This window comes from Cryptomeria japonica, chromosome 10, assembly GCF_030272615.1.
Source record: "Cryptomeria japonica chromosome 10, Sugi_1.0, whole genome shotgun sequence".
In the NCBI taxonomy this organism is placed as follows: domain Eukaryota; kingdom Viridiplantae; phylum Streptophyta; class Pinopsida; order Cupressales; family Cupressaceae; genus Cryptomeria; species Cryptomeria japonica.
In genome coordinates, this window is record NC_081414.1 from 368,221,121 (window position 1) to 368,246,549 (window position 25,429).

Sequence of the window (25,429 nt, forward strand, 5' to 3'; positions counted from 1 at the left end):
AGCCATGGCATCTACGACTCGATTCTGCTCTCTTGGTATCTGCTCAAAATCTATCTTTGTGAAGTGTTGTTTCAAATCATCCACCATTTGCTTGTAAGGCAGTAATTTTTCATCTTTTGTTTGGTAATCATCAGTTGCTTGATGGATGACAAGTTGGGAATCCCCAAAAACACGAAGTTCTTGGATCTTCCACTGAACTGCAATCCGTAATCCAGTCGTTAATGCCTCATATTCCGCTATATTGTTAGTGCAAGGAAATGATAAGTGGTATGATTTTGGTATAGAATCTCCTTGAGGAGTTATAAAGAGAATACTAGCTCCTGCCCCATGCTGTGTGTATGAGCCATCGAAGTACAGTTGCCATGGTTTTGCATGTGACATTGTCAAAATGGATTCATCTGGAAATTCTGAACTTAGAGGAACATCATCTATCATGGGAGCATCTGCTAATTGATCTGCGATGGCTTGTCCTTTTATTGCTTTTCTGTCCACATACTCGATGTCGAATTCACTCAGTATCATTACCCATTTGGCCAGTCGCCCAGTAAGCGTTGCCTTATTGAGAAGGTATTTCAACGGATCTATCCTTGCAACCAACTTAGTCTTATGAGTGAGCATGTAATGTCGTAATTTCTATGAAGAAAAGACCACGGCGAGACATGCGCGCTCAATTGGTGTGTAGTTTAGCTCGTATCCCACCAATGTGCGACTAATATAGTATACTGCTTTTTCCTTGCCTTCAGCGATTTGTTGTGCTAAGAGTGCCCCCAGTGCTGTTAGAGTAGCTGAAATGTATAATAACAGTGGTTGATCTGGAACTGGTGGCATCAGAACAGGCGGATTCAAGAGATAGTCTTTGAGCATCTGGAAAGCCTGTTGACAGTTGTCATCTCATTTGAATTTGATGTTTTTATGTAGCAGGTGCTGAAAAGGATTACACTTATCTGCCAGTTGTGCTATGAATCTTCGTATAGACTGGAGTCTCCCTTGTAAGGATCGAAGTTGACTGATATTTCTGGGTGGTTGCATTTCCAAGATAGCTTTGACTTTTACTAGATCCGCTTCAATTCCTCTTTTGGATACAATGAATCCTAGGAGCTTCCCAGAGGTTACTCCAAAGACACATTTCTTAGGGTTTAATCTTACTTTGTATTTTTCCAACCGATCAAAGGCAACTGAAAGTATGTCCAAATGTGTATTTCTATCTATTGATTTGACCAAGAGGTCGTCAACATAATCTTCCACAGTTACATGCATGAGATCATGAAAGATAGTAGTCATAGCTCTTTGATATGTAGCACCTGCATTCTTTAACCTGAAAGGCATGACATTCCAGCAGAAAGTTCCCCACGGACAAGTAAATGTTGTTTTATGTTGATCCTCGAGTGCAATTCTTATCTGATTATAGCCAGAGAATCCATCCATTAATGATAGCATTTCATGACCTGCTGTGAGATCAACAATCAAGTCAATGTTTGGTAATGGGAAGTCATCCTTTGGACAAGCTTTGTTGATGTCTCTGAAATCTGTGCAAATTCTGATGTTGCGATCTGGTTTACTCACAGGTACCAAGTTAGAGATCCATTCAGGATAATCAATTGGACGTATGAATCCGACATCGAGTAATTTCTCAAGTTCTGCTTTGACTAGTAATGCCACTTGTGGATGCATTTTTCTCAATTTCTGTTTTACTGGTTTTGCCCCCGGTTTGACTGTCAGATGATGCATTACCAAATCCGGATCCAATCCAGGCATATCAGCGTATGACCAGGCGAAATTGATTTGTCGCTCTTTGAAGAAACGTATGAATTTTGACCTTTCAGACTCTGTCAGTGATTGAGCTAGGAATATGTTGTGTGGAACCTCTTCTGTACCGATGTTTGTTTTGATAGTCTCCTCTACCAACATGGATGATTTTTCCTCATATGATGCTCGGAGAATGTCGAGCCTTCCATCTTCGGGTGCCTCAGAGAGGTTTTCACCCTCAAATACGTCCTTTCTTTTTACTTTTTTGGGGTCAGATAGCGCCACAGTGTGGTTTTCACCATAAGACCCTTGATTTGTTCTTATTTTCACATTTTTGCGACTGGAAGGTCCGACACCCTCACCAAAATATGCCATGCTATTAAGTTCTATGGTGTATCCCGCTTTATGGTCTCCAGGGGGAAGATCATCTCGTATGCCTAGATAATCAATAAAAGCTTCATCGTTTTGGAATGTATCCAACTGTGCAGGTCCTTCATTATCCCAGTCAATGAGTTGGTGATGAACAAGGGGAAGACCGTTAATGTCTTCGAAGTTAGCGGGGCTAAGAGTGAAGATGTGGTTATATTCGGGTATGTCAAGGTAATTATTGAGGTCATCGATGGCACTCTCCTCATCAGTCTCGATCGCAAACGAATCCAAATTATCATCACTAGTAGCGCATTCCGGAACAGGTGTTCTCATCCTATGTGATTTCAACCTAGAACCTTGAGACAAGGACTGTGTAGACTCCTCATGGGTTATTTCTTGACCAACTCTAAATTTGTTATAAAACTCCTCCTCTTCTGTGGGTTCATCTGGCTCTCTGAATGTCTCGGTGAGCTCATAGTCACGAGAGGATTTGTCTGAACCCCATTCCCATTCATTGGAGTCTGTGGAATAGCGATCCTCTTGTTGAATTTTGGCAATTTTGATTCGTGATGCCTCTTCTGTCCTTTTAGTGTGGATCTTGGAAGTCAGAAAACCAAGTCCCTTCGAGCGTTCCCTTTTTACAGTCAATTCAGGTTGTAAGGGATCCATGACGCCTTCTTTTCATAGCCCAAGAGGGCTTTTTCCATCATACCCGAATTTTTGTAGAATCTTGAAGCCTTTGCCATATTTCTCACAGGGTATATTGATATGATCTTGTGTGTCATCTTCAATGTCTTTGTAGAGCATTTTATATAAACCTTCCTCTTCTAGTTCGCCCCATCTTTGAAAGGTAGTAGGGTCCCATTTGAGCGTCATGATGGATGTTTGCTTGTTAGGATGTGGCCTTCCATATTCTTTTGGAGAGCTCATGACTTGTCGTAAATACATGGTTTGATTTAAAGTGTATTCTCCCATGCCTTTGTCCTGAAATCTGCCTTTAAGTTCACCCTATTTTGATGTCGAAGGTTTCAATGACTCAGGGTCAATGTATGTCGAAGAAGGAAAAGCTTCACGATTACTGGGAATGATGATCTCAGTACGTGATCTCAAGTTATTGCAATATATGAACGGATTAGGATCGTTGTTAATTGTTACCTCGACTCCATTGTGAGGAAACTTAATGCACTGGTGATATGTCGATGGGACTGCCCTCATTTCATGAATCCAAGGATGTCCTAGAAATATATTATAAGTGAGATCTAAATCCAGGACTTGGCAAACCACGTCCTTTGTAACTGGCCCAATTCTTAGAGGTAAGGTGACCGTGCCCTTGGATGAGCGTTCTTCATCATCATATGCCTTGATGGTGATTTGATTTTTTGAATTCACAGCTTTATCGGAATATCCCAATTGTTTAATGGTGCTCAATGTACAAATGTTTAGACTAGCTCCTCCATCTATCAGGACTCGCTTTATTCGATGTTTGTGTATGAAGGCTTCAATATGTAATGGTGCATTATGTGGCTGACTTACAAAGGCATCATCAGCTTTCGTGAATGTAAGGGAGTGTGGAATGGAAAGGTATCCCACCATGGCTTGAAACTGGTCCACGTTCAGATCAGTAGGAACGACGGTGTCTCTCAAGATTTTGTCAAGAATAGCTTTATGAGCGGGGGATATGCGTAAGGGCTCAAGGATGGAGATGAGCGCGGGTGTCTTCCCTAACTGTTCTACAAGGTCATACTCAGGTTTGGTAGATGAAGAAGCGGTGTTTTTAGTTGAAGCACCAGGCAAAGTAATTTTACCTCGACGAGTTGTAACATGACATTCAGAGGTAGGTTCGGAAGAAGATCCAACACCTCTTAGGACAATCTTGGGTCGCTGAGGAGGATTCTCAGGGTTTTTGTTCTTGATGGTAATAGTAGAGATATGATTGTCCATCGAGATATGATTGATAGTTGAATCATAGTTGTAAGGTGCTCTAGTATAGTTTTTGCTTGATCATCTGTGACTTTAGCTTTTCCCTTGTCGTGCTTTGGGAATGGTTCCTTAAACATCTCATGTTCTTGATTGGATGAGTGTCCCTCAATCTCAATGTCACTTCTATTGATGAGATCTTGCACAATATTCTTCAGTCGATGACAATTACCTATTTTATGACCCTTGCTTTTATGAAATTCACAATACTCATCATCATTCCACCAATTTGGTTTGACCTTTGGTTCATATGGGGGAAAATCTGGAACTGTGATTACTTTGTTTGCCACTAGCTTCTTGAAAACTGACTCAAGTGGTTCTCCCAATGGAGTGTACTTCCTTCGTGACCTGGAAGTTGTTTGAGTATTCACTTGATTGTTTGTAGAACTTGATCCTGAAAAGATGACTTTGGGTCGCACTGTGTTGGCATCGACAACACCATCATTGACTGTGTTCTTGTTTTTATTCCAAAATCTTGGCTTGTCTTTTCCTTTAAAGTCATCTTTGTTTTCCTTGAATATTTTAATGACTCCTTGCTCAATTAGGACCTTCTCTATTGCTAAGCCTTTTTCAATGACGTCCTTGAAGGTGGACAAACAAGCTTTCCTTAGATCATAGCCAATGTCTTTGTTAACATTTTGGGTGAACATTTCTACCATCTGTTTTTGTGGAATTTCACAAGAGCATCTGCTGGCTAGATTTCTCCATCTTTGTAAAAATGATGCAAAAGATTCTCCCTCTTTTTGCTTGGTGTTGCACAAAGTAGTGACTGATATGTCTGTCTCTATGTTGTAGGAGAAATGTTGAATAAATGCCTCTGCTAAGTCACCCCATGACTTAATTCCAGGTGGAAGCTGGGAGAACCATTCCATAGCTTGATCGCCTAAGCTTTGTGGGAATAATCTCATCAAATATGTCTCTTCTGTTGCTACCTCAATGCAAGCTGTGAAAAATTGTCTTATGTGTGCCTTAGCATCCCCTTTTCCTCTATACTTATCAAATTTAGGCGTCACAAAGTGTGTAGGAAAAGGAGGCATTGGAATGCTCCTGTCAAATGGATAAGGAAATATGTCTCTCATTGTGTATGTTGGCTTTGATGCATTTATGTCCTCCATTTTCTTTTGTAAGTCCTTGATTTGTTGTTCCAAACTGCTCTTAGGTGGAGATCGACTTCTTGGACCATATCCTATGTTCGAGGTACCTATTGGAGGAGGTACATGTTGCATATATGGATGATATTGATCATACACATGTTCATATGGAGGAGGTCTATAGTGATGCTGCGTATATGGACCACTTGGTATAGATTCATGTTGAGGAACACCATATCTATTTTGTGCATGTATACCATACTCTACAGGCATGTCATGTTCTATTGTATTGCCCCCAAATTTGACATGAGGTTTCCTTGTGTCCAAATTTTGAGCATGCCTTGGAATATCCTATTGCTTTGGTGGTTGATCCTTAGCATTGGTATGTGATTGAGCATATTTTTCTCCATAAGACTTCCATAATGGTCTGCGAAGGTGAGTATCATATGTTTGACCATGTGTATGTGGGACCTCTGGTTTTTGAAGCAAAGCTGATGGTGATTCAGGTACCATATGTGGTCCTCTATTTCCTCCACTATTAGGTCTCCTTTGATCCATGTTGGAGTGAGTTTGTTGCAAAGGTCTATGTTCCATTATTTGAGACATGTCAAAATCATGAGGTATTTTGGCTCCACTTTGTGCCATCATGTGTAAGAAGTATTGTCTATCCCTCCTCATTATTTCCTCAACCAATCAATTGAAGTGGGGATTCATGATGGATTCTTCCACATCTGCTGAATGTACTGAAAAATTGTCCATATTGTCATTGTGTGTAGCCTTGTTGTTTGTAGTGTCCATGTTCTCAACATTTGGATTGTTTCTATAGACATCCATGTCCGGCAATGTAGTGTGATCAGTATTGAAAAATAAATCATTATCATACTCATAAGAACTCATGTTTGCGGACTCTTGAGCCTCTTTAGTTTCTCTCCTAGATTTTTGAAGACGGGTTTCAACCATGAACTAGGTATTGACCAAGATGTGTGAGACTAGATGAAAAATGGAAAGAGTATGGAAGACCAAGAGTTGGATGAAATGTAAATGAATCTGAGGTGTACTTGCAAATGTCCAAAGTGTAAGACCAAGTATGTATGTAGTAGAGTAGGTGTGACTTCCAAAGAGAGGATAGTTTCTCTTGATGAGGTAAGCTGACCTTGACCCTAAGTAAGACCAAATGAGACCCAAAGGTAAGAAACCTTGATGAGGGACCACCTAGCAAAGTGTTGTTGTATGTAGTGTGTTGACAAAGTATGATGAGGACAAGCAAGTGACCTTTTGACTCAAGTTTAGACAAATGTGAATGTAAAGTGAGATGTGAAGCAATGATGGACTTTGTGAGACCCAAAGACAGGTTGAATGTTAGATGAAAACCCTGGAGAAATGACCTAGGAAGCTCAAGAATTTCAAAACTGACTGTGTTTGCTTGCTGGACTGTAACAGTTTTTCAATTCTGGACACAGACGTGACTATATACTGCACAGACGCGGTTTCCTGACACAGATGCTACTCTGTTTAACACAGACGCGCTTCTAAAATTTTCTTGTTTATGTTTGTTGGATTGTAACAATTTTTTCAATTTTGGACCCAGACGCGACTGTATACTGCACAGACGCGGTTACCCGACACAGACGTGCTTATTTTCAACACAGACGCTGTTATAAACACAGACGCTATTCTGTGCTTCACAGATGCGCCTAGACAATACAGACGCGGTTAAAACAGACACAGACGCATTTCTATAAAATTTGTGCAATTTTTCCAATCTGTGAAGTCGTTTTTGTTGTGACTCAATCTGACTGTTTGACTGATTTTCGTGACAAGAGGACACAGTGTTGATGAGGACTCAATGTTTGCTAGTGTTTAGACTCCAAAATGACTCCAAGAAAAGTGTGTTGTTTGATGTAAAAATGTTTTGCATACACTTGAAGACACAAAAGACACAATGTTTTGCTGTTTGGTCTTGAATGTTTTGAATGTTTAACATAAGTCAAGCACAATTCTTATGGCTGGCCAAGACAATAGTTGTTGATCCCACATGGGGTTTTACCCCCGAGGCTACGCTATTCAGAGCGGATACTTAGATGCTTGACCTCACTGGCTCCACCCTCGGCACTCACTTCTCGGGTCAGCCAAGCATCAGTCCCCATGAAAACTCCCCATGGCGAACTTTGTATTTCTACTAAGAATCGTATGTGTGTGGGCCGCTACCAGAGGTCCGACCTCCTGCCCCAACAACTAGAAGGATTTGGGCCTCTAAAACAAAATGGTGCTAGTAAGGGCATCCGCTCGTGTGGCCATACATGCGGCACTTTCAGCTCTGTAAATACAGAAGGCTCCCAGCCGGTAGGGGTTACGCCCTACAACTGATCAAATAAATTTGATCAAACGGGTTTATGGGGAGACATAGTGTCGGTATGAACTAATCAGCACACGTTATTCATAGTTTTCACCATGAATACATTTGATTATAGTGGTTCGGATGAGGTGGGTTTTCCTCGCTACCACTTGGGTCGTCCTCTTCTCACTAGTAGTCCTAATGACCACACGGGAAGACAGGCCCTCTAAAGATTAAACAAAAAGAGCCTATTGCTCAAGACACAAAAGACAATGATTCAATTTTAGTGCACCAATGGAAGTGTTTGCTAGTCTATGAAAACAAGGCACACAATAAAAATCAAAAACTCTTGCCAAGGACCTGCAACAAAGAGTTGTTAGTAGTTTGGGTTGTTTCAAATGATCACCCCTTCTTGCAAGCACACAAGTTAGGTAAATTTTTAAAACCCAAAAGACTTTGTGAAAATAGGGGCCTTCAACCAAACGATTTAGCTTCCAAGGCAAGCTGCACCAATTGTGTTAGCTAGATCTGAAAATGTTAGTCCAAAAATAAACCAGATCTGAAAACCCTAAATGCAAAATCCGAAAACCGAATCAATAAAATTTCCAAAATTTTGAAACAGGCAATACACAGACTCGATTACCTCCTACTCAGATGCGACTCCGCAATAGAAACGCGGTTCTGTGAGACACATACGTGATTAAAGACCACAGACGCGCTTTCTGTATGCAGACGCGGGTGAAAACAACACAGACGCGCTTCCGTAACACAGATGCGGATAAAAAAGACACAGACGCGCCTCTCCCGGAACCTGCAAAATGAAATATTTCCAAAACACAGACGCGGATCCAATTGTCTCAGACGCGGCTGAAAATTAAAAACGAGATCCGAAAGTGCGCAGACGCGAAAATACCAAAAAATGCTGCCGAAAATGTCCGATCTGCAACTTCAAAAACACAAAATCTGCAACAAGGAGGTTAAATGCAAAGGGACAAGAGTCCCATCGGGCGTACCAAAATGTATATGGTGAAAATGGATAACAATAAGAACAATATTGAAAGGCTAAATGAATTCAACCACAAAACCCTAGCCTAACAATCAACAAAGATCCACCATAACACATGAAGATTACCTAAGACAATGCAAATCACATGAAATCACAAAGATTATACCATCACATGTCCAATAGGGTTTTGATCTCCATTCTTCCTATCTCCATTGATCTTGCTTGATATATTTGCTCTCAGATTTTATGTGCACAAGAGCTCAACAAAGAACAGAATGTGGTTGCAAGTAGGATCATAGTGTAGTTGAGTCCTCCAAATTGTCGATTAGGGTTTGATAATGAAGAAGGCATCTCCTCAAATAGAAGACATAATATGAAATGGAGGGATAAGATTGAGAGGTGTAAAAAGGAGGTCGGCTATGATTAGAGGGTAGGTAGAAGAAATAATAAAATAATGAAAGTGGTAGGTAGTGTATGAATTAAGAGATGAATGACATGTGTCATAGGTAGAAAAGGCTAATGAATTAATTAAATAAATAAAGATTTATTTAATTAATAGAAGAAGTGGGACAATTAAATAAATAAGAATATTTATTTAATTTAGGAAAAGGATAATTTAAATAAATAAATGTATTTATTTAAATGAGAAATAAGGCTAAAAGAGGATAAATGAATTAATTAAATAAATAAGGATTTATTTAATTAATAGAAGAATTAGGCTTAGATAATTAAATAAATAAAATATTTATTTAATTAGACATGACAATTTTAGGTGTCTACAGATGTTACACTGGGGCATGTCTTCTACTTGTAGTTGTTCTAGCATTGTTTCCTGTAGGCTCTCTATAATTTTGTGTGGTGCTAGATTAGCCTATGTGTCTGTTTATATGTGTCAGTCCATGCAATGGCTGTGAAATTCCACCTTGGTTCTTCATACCTTGGTGACTCACATACACTGATAAATCAAAATAAGTGCTCACTACATGACATCTCTTTTTATAGGTTCTTGTGCTCCATGACATCTATTCCATCTGTATATTTTTGCTACATTTGCATTTTCTCCCCTCCCCATCTACTTCTTGCCTTCCGTCTAGTCCGTTGGGACAATGTTTCTTTTGAGACATCGTCCGACCCCTTTTTCCCCCGTGTTCTTTCTCCTTTTTCTCCGAGTCGCTGGTGTCTTATTGTCTTCGCACCGACGCTATTCTAGCACCACTGCAAAGAGGGGCAAAATGTAGACACTTAAATTTGACTAATTAATTTAATCCGATCAAATCTCCTAAGTCACTTGTATTAGTTGAATAATTCTTGTTATTCAATTAAAATCAAGTATCCCTTTTGGCTAAATTAATTAAACGAAGCCATGCCCCATAGCCAAATTAGTTATTCAATCTCTTAATTAATTAACCTTGCCCCTTTCTTCTAATCCTTGAATTAATTAATCAAATTAATTAATTCCCCCTTTTCCATCCCCTTATTTGAATTTAATTCAAATATTCCTTTTAGTCACACGTCTCCTAACTTTAACTACCCTTCTAACCTAACTCCTAGCCTAACCCATGGGTTCTAACCAACCCTATCCTCCCAATCAACCTTATCCTATCCTATCCTATCCTAACCTCCCCTCACATGTGTGTGCACACTCATGATTCCCTAATTTCCTTAATATTAAGAAATTGGAGCCTATTTTGGGTGGCTTCCTCCCAAAATAGTCATGTATCCTCGAGGACACATGTCAAGCCCCTTCTTGACATTTGTCCCTTTAAGGGATACATGGCCTCCCTTGTTGAGGAGGACAAGTGTGGAATAAGTGTGGAATCTTATTCCACATGGCATTCTTAGGATTGCTACTTGTCCTCCTTGAGGACAAGTGTTGCATTTTCAAGACCCTTCATCTTCCTTCCTTTCCTATTTAATCCCTCCCTTCTCTAAGCTCTTCATCCACTTTCCATACAATCACACCGTTATAATGCAACATTTCATCCACTCCTAGCATATCCATATCGTCATAATATAGATTTTCATCCTCATATCCCATCATCTCATCCTCATATCTCATCATCTCATACTCATATCTTGAATCCAATTAGCCTAATCTCGCATCATGGAGGACAATTGAGCACGTCCTATGTCATTGAGCACACATCTGACCAGAGAATAATCAAATCAAGAGGACATTGGTTTGCTTTCATTTGTTGATATTTGATGTTTATAATTTCCTCTTTAGCAATGTTCTCAATCTTGAGGTGTTTGAGTGAATTTAGTACTAGCTTAGATTGCTTACTTTAACTTTCAATAATTCGTATTTGCACACGATTTCCTTCACACACAAGGGTAAAGCAAAGGTTGAAATTTTGCCACTTGAAGGAGTTGTAGATGCAAAAACAAATTGTCTAAGCAGGAATCAGAATGCACTGTTGAGTGTACTTATTAATTTTAATTTAAAAATAAAAATACAATGGTAGAATACAATAGTTTTTTTTTAATTTTGATCCCTGCATGGACATTGCCATGCAGAAAAGATTGATCATTGTTGGCACAATTGTAGGCATATTTCAGTATGCATACGCTTACCATAGAAAAAAAAGATTTCCTTTACTAGATTAAGAATGGTGAAGCATTTTTAACTTGGTTCAAAAGTCTCTTACATTTCTTGGTTTTGAGAAAACAAGCTCCAATCAGTTATGAAAATAATTTAAAAATTAATTACAAAGTAGTTTTATCTAAATTGTCATGAAGAGGGCGATATGCATACCTCCCCTTAAGAATAAATCAAATAAAACAATTCTTCAAATAAAATAAAAAATCTTCAAATAAAATAAATAATTTTTAAATAAATAAAATAATTTAAAATATTTTAAAATATTTTAAAATAAATATACATAAAATATTTATCCTAATTAAATATCATTTTAAAATTATTGTAATCATTAATTAATATTTTTAACTAACTATTAAATATATAATTAATAAAAAATAAATAAATATATTAAACATATTTTTTATGCATTATATTTGATATAGCTATAAAACTCTAATATTGCCTATTTATTATAGCTATAAAACTCTAATATTGCCTATTTATCACATAAAGCATATGCATATAGCTTGAACTCTAGAAAATATAGTTCTATTCATACAAAAATTTCTTTATTCTTGTCTCCAAGTTCCACATCACAATTAAGAATGATTTATTTTAGAATCTATAATATAATTAAAATAAATAATTGATTTTTTTTTAAAAACCAAGAGTGAAACGATAAGTGAAGGTCCTAAAAACACTAAAAACACACAACATAGAAAATGGTAATTAATGCTACACCAGTTCCATTACTTAGAGATGAAAGCCAAATCGGAATTCCACCCCTATCTTTTGGAGGACTTTGACATGTTGGCAAGCATCACATTGTCTTTTATAGCACAGCAGAGAGGGCCAGGCCAGATGCACGTTCACTTGCATGATGCTCTTCCCTAGTGTTGACCCTTCACCAGTTGGACGGATATTTGAAATCACTCATAGGACAAGGCAATCGACTATAGTGTGATCCATTTTAGATGGATGGTTATAGACTGGGAATCACTCATAAGCAGCAGCAGGCGAGGCGAGCTAACCTATAACTGGTAACAGAGCATCTGCTGATTGATCATAGTTTCTATCTCCCTTTTAACCAGAATAAATATAATTTCTAGGTGGTCTGTGTTTGACATACAGTATTTAAGGTTGGATTGGATGAGGAATAGCAACAGTTTGATAACATATATTGCTAGGTTTTTTTTTTCCACTTGGAAATGCGTAGCAGATGATCCCATGTAAGAGTATTTTAGTAACATTCTTTAAATCAATTGCTACAGATATTGGATGCTAGTGGTTTTTTCAATTTAAATGCAACGATATGCCTTACAACTCTCAGGTGGATGCCCCAAACTGTAATTGTTGAGCGTACTCAATGGTTGGAAGTTCAATAAGGTATAGACAAAAAATGGGATCATATTGACTGTTTGAAACCATTTATGGCAAACCTAATGCCTGGAAGGTCTTGAGGGTATTGGGCGAAATCGGGATCCCATTGGTTGTTTGGTGCCATTCAGGGAAAACCCAATCATTCATTTAGGGCAAACGCGACGCCCGGAAGCTGTAAAGTGAGCTGATAAAATTTGGGTTTCTATTAGTTTTTTGGAAGAGTGGATGGTGAAATCAGCATTGTGTTCTCAGTTGAAACTCAGCATTGATGACTAGAAATGCCGAAGGGTACTTATGAAATAGAGTGATGAATCGGAGTTTGTCTTTTGGTTCAAGGCTAGAGCTTAATTTTAGGCCAGATGTTACAGCCCTTAGGAGATGGGTTGTCGGTTTCTGCATCATACGATTTGATTTGGAGCAGGGACAGGTTATTGAGGAGTGTTATCCTTCGGGCGCTCTCAGCCCTGAAGAGGAGCTGGATGTCGCCTTCAGTTCATTTCCGGATTCTATGTCACAGTCTCATAACCGGTCCAGCATTCATGATTGTATGTTCTTTTTCCGGGTTCGGAGGAGAGGAACAATTTCAACTGCCACCCGTTCCGCCAGGTTGAGAAAGTCTGTTTCCACCGGTCGTGGAGGAATAGATGAGATTAATTCATCTTCAGACGTTCCTGGGTTGATCCGTGAAGAAGAGGAAGGGCCTCCACAAAATGTTGCCTCCAAAGAAGAGGCGGAAAGAACTTCCAACTCCAGTGAAAATTCTTTAGGCGAGCTGGATTGCAAAACTTCTTTTGTGGGGTCTGGAAACAATTCTGCAGTCCAAGCCGATGGAACTTTGGATACTGACAGTGGAGCAGGGTGGCCAAAATTCTACGTTCCTAAAATTCTTGCAGGCGTTTTATCTCCCAGGTTCAGGGAGGAAGTTGTATCAGAAAAAACTCATCTGGGCTCTCCACAGTCAAACATCTCCAAGCTTGGGCCATCTCTGTCCATAGAGCAAAGCAATGCTGACTTATGTGTGAATGAGAGCCCTAAAAGTATTGTAAGGACAAGCAGTAGGGGCGTTCCAGGGAGTGGAGGCCCTGAATATTTGTATGGATATGTGTTCAACAGGCAAAGACAAGATGAAAAACTGAAACGAGGCGGAGAGCAAAAATCTGTGGTTATTCTATCACATAGACCTTATCTGAGTTTATTTAAGCCTCTTTTACAGATCTTAGCTCCCTTATATTTTGATGTTGGCAAACGAGCACTTGAACATGTTGCTACATATGTTTCACGGTGGCCTAGACCTGTTCCTGGGAAATTCATGGAATTACCAATAGGAAATGCAACCTTGAAAGTTCACCTGCCTCCTGCACACACATTGCCTTCTGGATGTGGGATCTCTGAGGACGAGTTTACTTCAGCAATGGCTCCTGTAGGCCCTTTGAATCAATCTATTCCTCAAGGAATTTTCCACGAGGCCGATATATTTGGAATCTTCAGAGGGATTCTGTTGCAGTTATGGGTGCTTTGGGAGCTCCTTTTGATTGGAGAGGCATTACTTGTGATTGCACCAACTCCATCTCAGTGTTGCGAAGCTGTTGCTGGCCTCGTGGGTTTGGTGGCACCTCTTCCATGTAATATTGATTTTCGTCCATATTTTACTATCCATGATCCAGACTTTTCCTTGCTGAATTCACCGAAGGAAGGTGAACAGGCTCCTCCCATGATTCTGGGTGTCACAAATCTTTTTTTCTTGAAGGCTCTTAGAAACCTTCCTCATGTTGTATCAGTAGGCAGTTCTCTTTCAAATGCTAACAGGCTTTGCCTTGTTCCTAAACCATCTAATGAAAATAATGGCAATCGAGGAAGAGCACAGCTACAGGTTTCACCTCTGGGAAGATTCTCTCCTGCAAATTTGCTGAAGGTTGTAAAGGTCAGGAGAGATGGACCTCTTAGTCTCATGTCTGAGCACAAAGAAGCAGTTTGGACTAAATATGTGGCCACAACTAAGCCAGACACTTCCATTTTAAATAGACTTGTTGATGCTGGCATGTCTCCAAGAATCGAGGAATCAATGTCAGTTGTGAACAATGAAATTTTGCGGCGACATTTTTTGGAATTTACAACCAATTTTCTTGCTCCCTTTGGTCCATTCTTAAGAGCCACTACTCCTGCAGAAGGAGTTTCCCCCTTTCTGGATCCTCCCCCACTTACTCCATTTGATGCTCATGAATTCCTGGAGGGGCTAGCCGCAAGAGGACCAGGAAAATTCTTATCCAAACGGATGAGAGCAAACTGGTTAGATCTTTACAGGTATATATATCAAGGAAATTGGATTAAACTGCTTTTAGGTCATCTTTATTACTTATGTTAGTTTTCTAGATGAGATTTATATGTGGCACTCCTGGTGATCAGCATGTTTTGTTCTCGGCTGTAAGATCTCCAAAATTTTGATAGAATTCCAGTCATTGAACAGACGTTTTCTCAAGGGTCCAAATTTTATGCCATGGTTCCAAAGAAGACGGTCGGTTGCTGAACAAGAGCAACACAGGATATGGAGGCAAGCTCGAGCCAAGGCTGATGTTCGACAATTCCTCTCAAATATGTGTGAGGTCGAGGTTATTGATTCATTCAATGCTGTGGAGCGGCATCTTATGGCAGAGATACAGGTATTTAACAGTTTTAGTATAAAATTAAGACATTTTAACGTATTTACATATATTTTGTTACTTCTTTCAGCCATGATGTTTTGTATATGCTGTACCTTTCATAAACAACGTTAAGTATTTTATACAATATAATGCTACATATTGTGTATGGTGGTGAAAGTTTTCTAGTCATTTAGATGGCATGCCAATGCACTGGTATATAAAAGTTTTCTTGCCATTTAGATGGCATGCCAATGCACTGGTATGTAAAAGTTTTCTTTGCTGTAAATTTGTAAACTATAAATTGATGTCACTGAGAATTGACTTTTATCAGCTGTTTAAGTAATGGCTTGACTTTGATTGCACTGCAAAGATATTATGTTATGATGCAACCATTTCAAAATAAGAGGGAAAGCTAGAAGTTAGATTTTGAAGTAATTAATGAGAAATTACTTGAGTTCTAATCAAGATGCTCTCTTGATTCACATAATTCTGAACTTCTACTTAGTTCTAAGGGAAACATAGAAAGCCTGCATAGTTTAAAAGTGCAAGTTCTAATTTGTGTATTGGTTTAAGCTTCTAGGCATTTGTATGAACATTCACTGCTGAACTTGTAAAATACTTGTGGTTCCTAAGAGACCAATCAAAGGAGGCTGCCTTTTTTAGGCTTGTTGATTTTCCCAGGTTTTATTGGATGTATTTTAATGTATATATCTGATACTTGCATTCTTGGAATTCTATATGTTCTCAAATTGAATAACATTATACTATATATATTTCTTTGGAGAGGCATGTCCTTGAACGGACATGTCTCTTCTTTAATTATAATAATTTAATCAATATTATAATGTTTCATCAATCAATTATTAATTTAGAATAATATAATAGATTAATATTGAATATTAAATTTTATATGATTAATAATATAATAATATAATATAATAATATATTATTATTAATCAACATATATTATATGTATTCTAAATGATCATTCGACTGAAGCTACAAACATTAACACTCCCTCTTAGCTAGGGAGGATGATCAGATAGAATGTGTAGTGATCTCCCATGTCAACACTTATGGCCCTCACCATAGCTACACAAAACACAATTAACACTCCCTCTTAGCTAGGGAAGATAAAATCAATGCAAATGCATTAATTCTAGATTAATTATGGAATAGAGAAAATATTATCTCACTATGATATCAGGAAGTATGGTATAAACAAGAATATCAAGGCACATGATATTCACCATAACTCAAAAATATCATCTCATGATATTGGGAGTATTTGCATCAACCATATGATGCTCATCACAGGGAACCATAGTCTCAAGGTGTGAATTTGCCTCCGTCGGCGATTCTATTCACAAATTCTTGTGTGGATTGCCTCAGTCGGCGATTCTATCCATGAGCTCTCACGTGGATTGCCTCAGTCAGCAATTCTATCCATGCGCTCTTGTGTGGATTGCCTCACTCGACGATTCTATCCATGAGCTCTCACGTGGATTGCCTTAGTCGGCGATTCTATCCATGCCCTCTTGTGTGGATTGCCTCAGTCGGCGATTCTATCCATGAGCCCTCACGTGGATTGCCTTAGTCAGCGATTCTATCCATGAGCTCTTGTGTGGATTGCCTCAGTCGACGATTCTATCCATGAGCTCTCACGTGGATTGCCTCAGTCGGCGATTGTATCCATGAGCTCTCATGTGGATTGTCTCAGTCGGCGATTCTATCCACAATCTCTTACGTGGATTGCCTCAGTCGGCGATTCTATCCATGAGCTCTCACGTGGATTGCCTTAGTCGGCGATTCTATCCACAAGCTCTTAAGTGGATTGCCTCAGTCGACGATTCTATCCATGAGCTCTCAGGTGGATTGCCTCAGTCGGCGATTCTATCCACAAGCTCTTACGTGGATTGCCTCAGTCGGCAATTCTATCCACGAGCTCTCACGTGGATTGCCTCTGTTGGCGATTCTATCCACAAGCTCAAGTTATTGTAAGATCGTCACCTTCCAATAACCTCAAAAATACAAGTGGAAATCATTTGGAAGTTGTCACTTCCATATGATTTACACAGGGCCCGTAAGGCATTAAATGATTTCATTAGTATAATAATAAATTAAATCAATTTTTACCTCAGAAGTGTTTCACCTTCCATAGTGAAAATCCCTCTCAATCACTATGATCGAAATTGTCACAATTTGACTGAACCATCTGCTCCCTCTGAAGCTCAAGTTCTTGTATCAACCTCTTGTTCTCTTTTGAAATGTCAGACTCCCTCTGCATTTGGTCTCAATCATCATTTCATTTATAAGCATCAATTTATTTCTCCCTTTAATTCAATTTTATTGTGATTTCGTCCTGAAGGTATGTTAGAGAGAGATTACAAATAGCTCATAAATTATCTCGAACAGAAATACCAATGATAGAAGCATACAAGATTTTACTAGCCAATATTATAGCATGAATTACAAACTCAATAATTCATGTGCCTTAATAAAACATGGAATACTTATCTTAAGTTTAAAACATTTCCTTTCATAAGGTGAGCCCATATAAGAAATATCACGCATGAATCATCTCTCATCATAATTCCCTTTGAATGATGTAGAACATTTTCATAATTTTGATCAACACTTTCATTATGATCTGCCACACACAGTCGTTAATAACTTTTGCAATTTACCAAATTTATCCAATCTCTTCGGTGAGATGTTACAAAATCTAATTACAAACATTTCCTCCAAGTTATAGCCAGATCCAACGGTTAAAACAAAAGTGATGACATTTTTCCCAAAACTGCTAACCCTAGGTAGGGTTTCAAGTGACCTGCACCAAAGTCGTCATATCTTGCACAAAACTGAATCAAATTTGATGAGATAAACATATTTGAAAACTAGAAACACAGATCTTTCCATCCATATATTATAGTCCTCATTTTGAGGCCAACCAAGGGCCGTACACTGACATATTTCAGACTGAAAATTCTAGAAAAAACTGAATTCTCCAACCCTCTCCAACCTCCAAACTAAAACTTCACAGGCCTGAGCTCTGATACCATGTTGATTTTCCCAGGTTTTATTGGATGTATTTTAATGTATATATCTGATTCAATCTGATACTTGCATTCTTGGAATTCTATATGTTCTCAAATTGAATAACATTATACTATATATATTTCTTTGGAGAGGCATGTCCTTGAACGGACATGTCTCTACTTTAATTATAATAATTTAATCAATATTATAATGTTTCATCAATCAATTATTAATTTAGAATAATATAATAGATTAATATTGAATATTAAATTTTATATGATTAATAATATAATAATATAATATAATAATATATTATTATTAACCAACATATATTATATGTATTCTAAATGATCATTCGACTGAAGCTACAAACATTAACAAGGCTCAAAAGCATGTAGCCTATCCTATTAGATCATCTATGGAAGGAAAGGAGGAGTTCATCATGTTTGTTGATTTGTCCCAAATTGATTATTGTCATCTTATTTTCTTAGACTTGTTCTATTTCCTGGTAATGATTTAATAAATGATGTATTTGAGTCAAAATGATTTTATAAAGGAAAATAGAATTTAGGATATATTTTTAATTTAATATATGCACTTATAATAGTGATGAGATTGTAGTACTATTACCATTTGGATGAGGTGATATCATCATTGATATTAACACCCTTGTGGTCTAGTTATGGTGTCACTCATGTTTTCTCTTTCTTGGCGCAGTTATTAGTTGCAGAGTTGGTTATTTGTGAAACTAAATTGATGACCTAGTTAAGGATGACCCCAGCTCAGAGTATTTGCTGGTCATTATTTCAAATTTTCAAGTGACCCATCTACTTAGTGATTGGGTTTGATTGGTTAGTTCAACTTTGCGAGTCATGAATTATTGTGCTGATCAAGTATGTTGATTTTTTGTTAGATTTTCAGTTGGATGTGTCAGGTTTTCAATTGAATGGATGAGGTGTAATGATAATTCCAAATGAAGAGAGGCAATAATGATGTTGTGAGGTCCATTTAAGCACAAGTGCTAATTCAAAATAGAATCTCAATTGTTGGATGAATAAATAAGGCCTAGGTTGCTGCAATTTAATGCAAACGTCTTTGTTTTTACAGGCTGTGAGTCGGGTTCCATGGACTCTTCAAGACGGGTATGGGGGGAATGAGGGGACAAGTGATGACTTTTGGGAACAACAGTATTTTTCCCAAAATTTGGGATGGCAGGAGGACGACTATTAAAATGATATGTAGAAGCTAACATTTAAAAATCAATTACAAAAATAGTAAACTAAATTACAATTTATCATTTATGTAAACAAAATGAGTACTGGATATTGAAATCTATACAAGGTATATGGTACATTTCGCATTAGAGACCAATCGTAATATATCTTCAATGAGTAAAGAAATTGGTGGCTGTGCATAGTGCTTTGCAACTTTAGGGTTGTTAAAATTTTAGAGTATTGATAGGATTTAGCTCCACGGTGGGATGTTGATCCCGAAGATGCCACCCAGATTGATGAGGAACATAAGGGATTGTCAGGGTTCCATTAGGTGAGATAACCCTTATGTTGTAGTGACTTAAGAGTCAAACTCTGATTTTGATGTAGTGTTGGCAAATGCTGATTAGAGGCAGCAACATACTTTCTACGTTTTTGTCATTTTGTAGTTGAAACTTTCAGCCTTTGGACATTTTGTTGTATTTTTTTAATTGTATATAATATATTAATATATCATATGCACATTGACAATGAATTACAAAAGCAATTAAATTTTAAAATTTGTTAATTTGTTCAACTCACGTGAATTCTCAATTTAACTCTAATGTTATGTATTAAGGATTTGTAATGTATACAATTAATGCCTCATCAGTGGTGCATATAAATATTTTAAATTTCTCTATATTTTTAAAATATTCCATGTTTTTAATAGAGTCATCCCCTGCTGTTTTCCAAAATTACCTCAAAAAATCCATCTCCAAAATGCATCCTCCTATCCCTTGCCATCTCCATCTTGGAAGCTTGAACAAACATAGCTAATTTATGAACAAGACCTAAATTAAAGTTGTAAATCATCAATCAAACAAGTCATACGTCACACCACAATTTTTATCACATCCTATAGCTGTGTGTGAACCCTCTTTTGTGTTGTGCTAATCAATGACAGAATCTCTCCGCTCCAATTCAGTCACTTTATCATGGAATGTTTGCCACCTATATGATACAGATCATTTCTAATGTTAGTAAGAGAATCAATAAACAACAGCTTAAACATTGTTAATAAATTAATATCAATTAATCTAAGTCTTATTCAATTTGAAATAATCGAATTGATATAAACGGTGAGGAAAAAATTGGATGCAACACCCTTCCTTGCTTATTTATGCATCGATGTGATGCTTATTGAAAGAGATGAAACCATAGGATTCAACATAGACTCAATAGGCTGATTTCGGGCTTGACACAAAGCTTGGTATAGAATTGGTAATTTGTAAAAAATATACCATATAGACTTTTTAAAATAAACTACATGTTTTTCTTTGTGCCTTAAAAATTTAAAATTAACTTTAAAAACATAAAAAATAAGTCAATTACAAGCCACTTTAATCACATACATAAGTATAAATCCAACTAAGTGAGTAAAAAAGTGGATTTGAGTTCAAAGAAACAAGCTTTTTAAATATTTAAATACTTTGAAGTGTTTTTGGCATATAAATAATCTGTAAACTGGTCTAGATATATAAAAACAGATTATGGATTTCTAATGCTAGCTACTCATTTTTTCAAATGAATGCAAAAGAAATACATTTCCAAAACCAAAGTAATAGGAAGCATAGAAATAGAAATGGAAGATATAAAGGGAAAAGGTCTCATTTGAGGAGGGGAGGAAGAGAGAACAATTGGGAAAGAATATATTATTTTAAAAGGTAGCAATCAAGGGTGGTGACCCATTTCTAATGAAGTTTGGTGACCCAAGTCTTATGAAAGGTGGTGACCCTTTTACCAATGAAGCATAAAAGAGATCATTCCAATTATTCAATGATCACTTATCAATCATCATTCCAATTATTAAAATCAAACAACAATCAATCAACAAATCATTCTATCCTATCAGCATGCATTCAATCATCATTCACCAATATATTAAACCAGCTTTCATTACATTATCACTCACCAATATCTCAGATCATACAATCAAAAGAATTCATTCAATCAATCACTTATTCATCAATCATTCAACCATCAAAGGATTCTGATTTTATATAAATATCAGACATTTCTCTCATCAGTTCGACTTAACACCCCAGTTGGTACGAATTTCTGTGCATAGTATAAAGTGCTGTAACTACATATGTTATTAGTGCATACTCATAATTTCTAATGCAATGCTTTACGAATTATATCTAAATCAGTAAATCTGGTGAATTATATTCTGTAGTTGACTTACAGTATGCCAAATATATTTCTGCATATGTTCTCAATGTCCAATAGTATATCTGCATACATTCTGAGTATCTCCAGCCATGATATAGAGAGAGAGAGGATTACAACTAGGGAACGGTGTTGGGGTTACCTTCTAGGCACGCCACCTCATGGTATAAGACCGGGGAGTCCCATGAGGTCAAAGGGGTACAGAGGGTGCTACCTTTGGGCCTATGAAGGATAGACTTCTTGGGCATCCTATTGTGATGGCCCTCATGCTCTCTATCATGGTGAATGAATATGTTAATCATGAGACATAGGATACGGATGACAAGGTTAAGGAAAATGGTGATAGGATACCTCACTATGTATTCCACCTCATATGGTATGGGCCACATGAGACCAAGGGGGAATGAGATCCGCTCTTGGGCCTAGGGTAGAGGGTCTCTAGGGCACCCTATCTAGTCACCCTCTTTTATGCTCTTTATGATTGAACTCTCAAGCATAATTTAATCTTGTAATTAGGACTATGTCTAACATATATATGATTAGTGTTTCCTATTAATAGATCAGTTTAATGAAATATGATTATTGTATATTTTCTAACTTGCAGGGTTTAAAACAAAGTAACAGGTATCTCTAAACTCCACTCTACCTCAATCAGGGCAAAATTTGGGTACTTATAATTTGGGGACATTACCCTTGCATGATGTTTTAGAGGTATTTCTGTCCCTTTAAATAATCTATAAATGATAAAAAAATGACTTTGTTGCACTATGACTCCATAACGAAGAGAATCACAACCTGAGTTAGACTTTTGATGAAGGTAGCAAGTGTTTCAAGGCAAAAAGTAGAAAGTATTTCAGGATTCTATACGAAATTGTTGGTTCCAACAGGGGCAATTATGCAACTGCTGGTTCTGATAGGTGTTAATTATGAAATTGCTGGTCTGCTGAAAGTGATGGTTTTGCTTGATCAAGGAAATGACCATCGCATTCTAAATGCTGCTTTTTTCCTGTTCCTTTAATCTTTTCAACTTATATTTGAGCTTTGACAATTATAAATTTCCATTGTAAATATGAATTAAGCATTAGAGGAAGCATCCAAATGATGTATAGGTTGAAATTTCAGTCATAGAGTGAGCATTGTGACTGTAAGCAGGTTGTTACAGAACAGGGGGGGAAGTGTTAAAGAGTTAGCAACTAATCTTGGACTAGGAGGCTATAAGACCTCACTCTTGCTGGATTTTTCTCCCAGAATTTGGGTTTTTGGGGGTAAATCCTTGTGTTCCTTGTTCCTATGTGGCTTGTTCTTGTTCCTTCATGTTCAGTTGATTATTTTAAATGATATAGAGCTTAAATTTCTTTAAAATCGGTAATTGGCAAGTTATGATATGGAATGCGCTCCTCCCATTTTATTAATCAGGTGGTATCACAATGGTTTAATCAGTCTGTATTTGGTGGGAAGTCGTGATTTTTGTAGGTTGATGTCACAAGTGTGGAACAATTGTTGCCTTTTAATAGAGAAGTTGAATCCTGTAGTTGGAAGAAAGAGCTGAGAAGCATGTCATGAGTGCAAATGCTCATGATGGGGAAATAAGGTTCCTCAAGTTAGAAGCTGATGTAGTGGGCATATTTGATATTCAAAGCCATTCATGGAGACAAAGCCCACTTGGAAGAAGAAGAGCAATCCCATGGTGAAATGAATCTACCAAAGACACTTTGGTTCAAGGCTAAAGCAAAGGTTGAAATTTTGCCACTTGAAGGAGTTATAGATGCAGAAAGAAATTGTATAAGCAGTGATCAGAATGTACTGTTGACTGTACTTATTAATTTTAATTTAAAAATCAGAATAAATCAGAATACAATGGTTTTTTAATTTTCAATTATTTAAAAAATACGGTAATTGTGCATTCTGATCTTTGCATGGACATTGCTATGCAGAAAAGATTGATTATTATTGTCACATTTTAGGTATATTTCAGTATGCATATGCTTACCATAGAACAAAAGATTTCCTTTGCTAGATTAAGAATGGTGAAGCATTTTTTAACTTGGTTCAAAAGTCTCTTACATTTCTTGGTTTTGAGAAAACAAGCTCCAACCAGTTATGGAAACAATTTAAAAATTGATTACAAAGTAGTTTTATCTAAATTGTCACGAAGAGGAAAAATCCATGGAGTGGCAATTTTTGAAACCAAAAGGACAATGTGTAGGAACACACTAGTGAGTTTCAAAGAGGGCTGTTCAAATGGACTATGTGCAAGATGAGGAGGTTTTGATGTTCATTAGAGGCTTTCGTAGCCATCTTAGTAGCTTGTATTGCTCTCCTAACCTTAGGACATCATTGAGCAATGCTTACATGCTCACTACCTTGAGGCAGATTGTTCACCTTCCTCTTCAAAGGCACAAGGCACAACCAAGATAAAAAAGGTGAACACCACAAGTTCAAAATTTGCCAGATATTTTGTGACCAGTGAAAGGATATTGTTCTGTTTTAGGGTTCATGTCAAAGTGATCACAACTATGGGAACACTTGTTTTGTAGGCTCCAAAACAGGTCTTATATGGCATCAAAACCTTAATACTATTGCATATTTGGAATCCTCTTGAGAAATTATGCAATTTCAAAAAAGGACACCTCATTTTGAATTTGTATGCCAAAGTTGTGGATTTCAAACGAAGATGAAAAATGTTAAAGTGGCAGCCTTTTCAATGTTAGTGGCACCCCTATTAAAAAGAGGTAATCTCACCTCATGTAAAGAAATGTCTTGTTGCATCCAAAATTCTTCTTTCTTTCAACATTTGGCAACTTTTTGACTTCCATTTGGGATCGTAATGCTACATATGCTATTGTAAATACATTCTAAACCTTAGTTTGAGAGAATTGAAGGGCTAATGAAGAGAATTTGAGTGGAAATTCACAAGCTTTTATAGTTCGTAGTGAATAATTTGCCATTTTAAGGTAATTTAACTTGTAAGAGAGTCGTGTTAGAGGTCTTAGGGACTGAAATCATTGAGGTCAAACAAATTATTTGCTCACGTGGCCAAGGACCATATTTGTCATCAAAATTATGGATTTTAAGTGAGCAATAGATCATATTTTTTAAGAGTTTTCTCTCACACTTGGGGTTTCTCTAGGGTAAATCTCGTTTTTTCTCATTTTCTTTCTTTTGTTTAGCTTACTACTTGGTAAGCTTACTCTTGAGGGTGAATCCTATTTCTTCTCATTCACCTTCTTTTGATTAGCGTACTTCTTGGTAAGCTTACAACACTTGAATTCTTTCAATTGTTGATGAATTATAGTATGAAATATCTTAGTTTTTGGATCATTTTATGATGTCAATGTTTATGCCAATGAAACCTATTGGAAGTTCCATCCAAAAATGTGTTCACATGGGAAGGGCATGGAAGGTTAAAAAACCATTGTGCCTACCTTTAGGGGAAAAGAAGTTAGCTTGAGTCTAGAGGTTGATTGAATATGTTGCACTACAGAGAAGGTTCCTTTCCATTTTTAGGCATAAGACTCAAAGGAGCCATGCAAAGTTGTTTAGCACTAAGATTTAGAATGAGAATGTTAAAAGTTGATGCAATTTTTGATTCTTGTTCCCAAGCTAACCTCATTTCACAAGAATTGAAAATCTTCGTTTGGGAACTTTTCAACAGGTATAGCCATTTTGCTTTGGGTTGGAACAAGAAGGGTGTTGATTTGTCCATTACCATGCAATGTAAATTGTGGTTTGGTGTTAGCCAAAAGTTTAATGATGAAGTGTTTGTAGATGTTCTATTGAATGCATGTGGAATTGTTTGCCCCTACATATATGAAAGAAATGTTGTTTATTGCACATGGAAAAA

The 25,429-nt window shown here is 37.2% G+C and overlaps 1 protein-coding gene across 4 annotated transcripts in view; it reads left to right on the top strand.

The window, feature by feature from the left end:
- Nucleotides 1-11,857: 11,857 nt before the first annotated feature.
- LOC131079964 (uncharacterized) overlaps nt 11,858-25,429 on the top strand; it is a 66,937-nt gene continuing 53,365 nt past the window's right edge. The window contains exons 1-3 of one of the 4 annotated variants that reach the window (XM_058018001.2): nt 11,863-12,145; nt 12,377-14,786; nt 14,950-15,142. In XM_058018001.2, the coding sequence (XP_057873984.2) occupies nt 12,793-14,786; nt 14,950-15,142 (2,187 nt within the window). In that variant the 5' untranslated portion in view covers nt 11,863-12,145; nt 12,377-12,792. Of the gene's footprint in view, nt 14,787-14,888; nt 15,143-25,429 lie in introns of those variants that run through there. The other 3 variants (XM_058018003.2, XM_058018004.2, XM_058018002.2) reach the window with 3 other exon arrangements.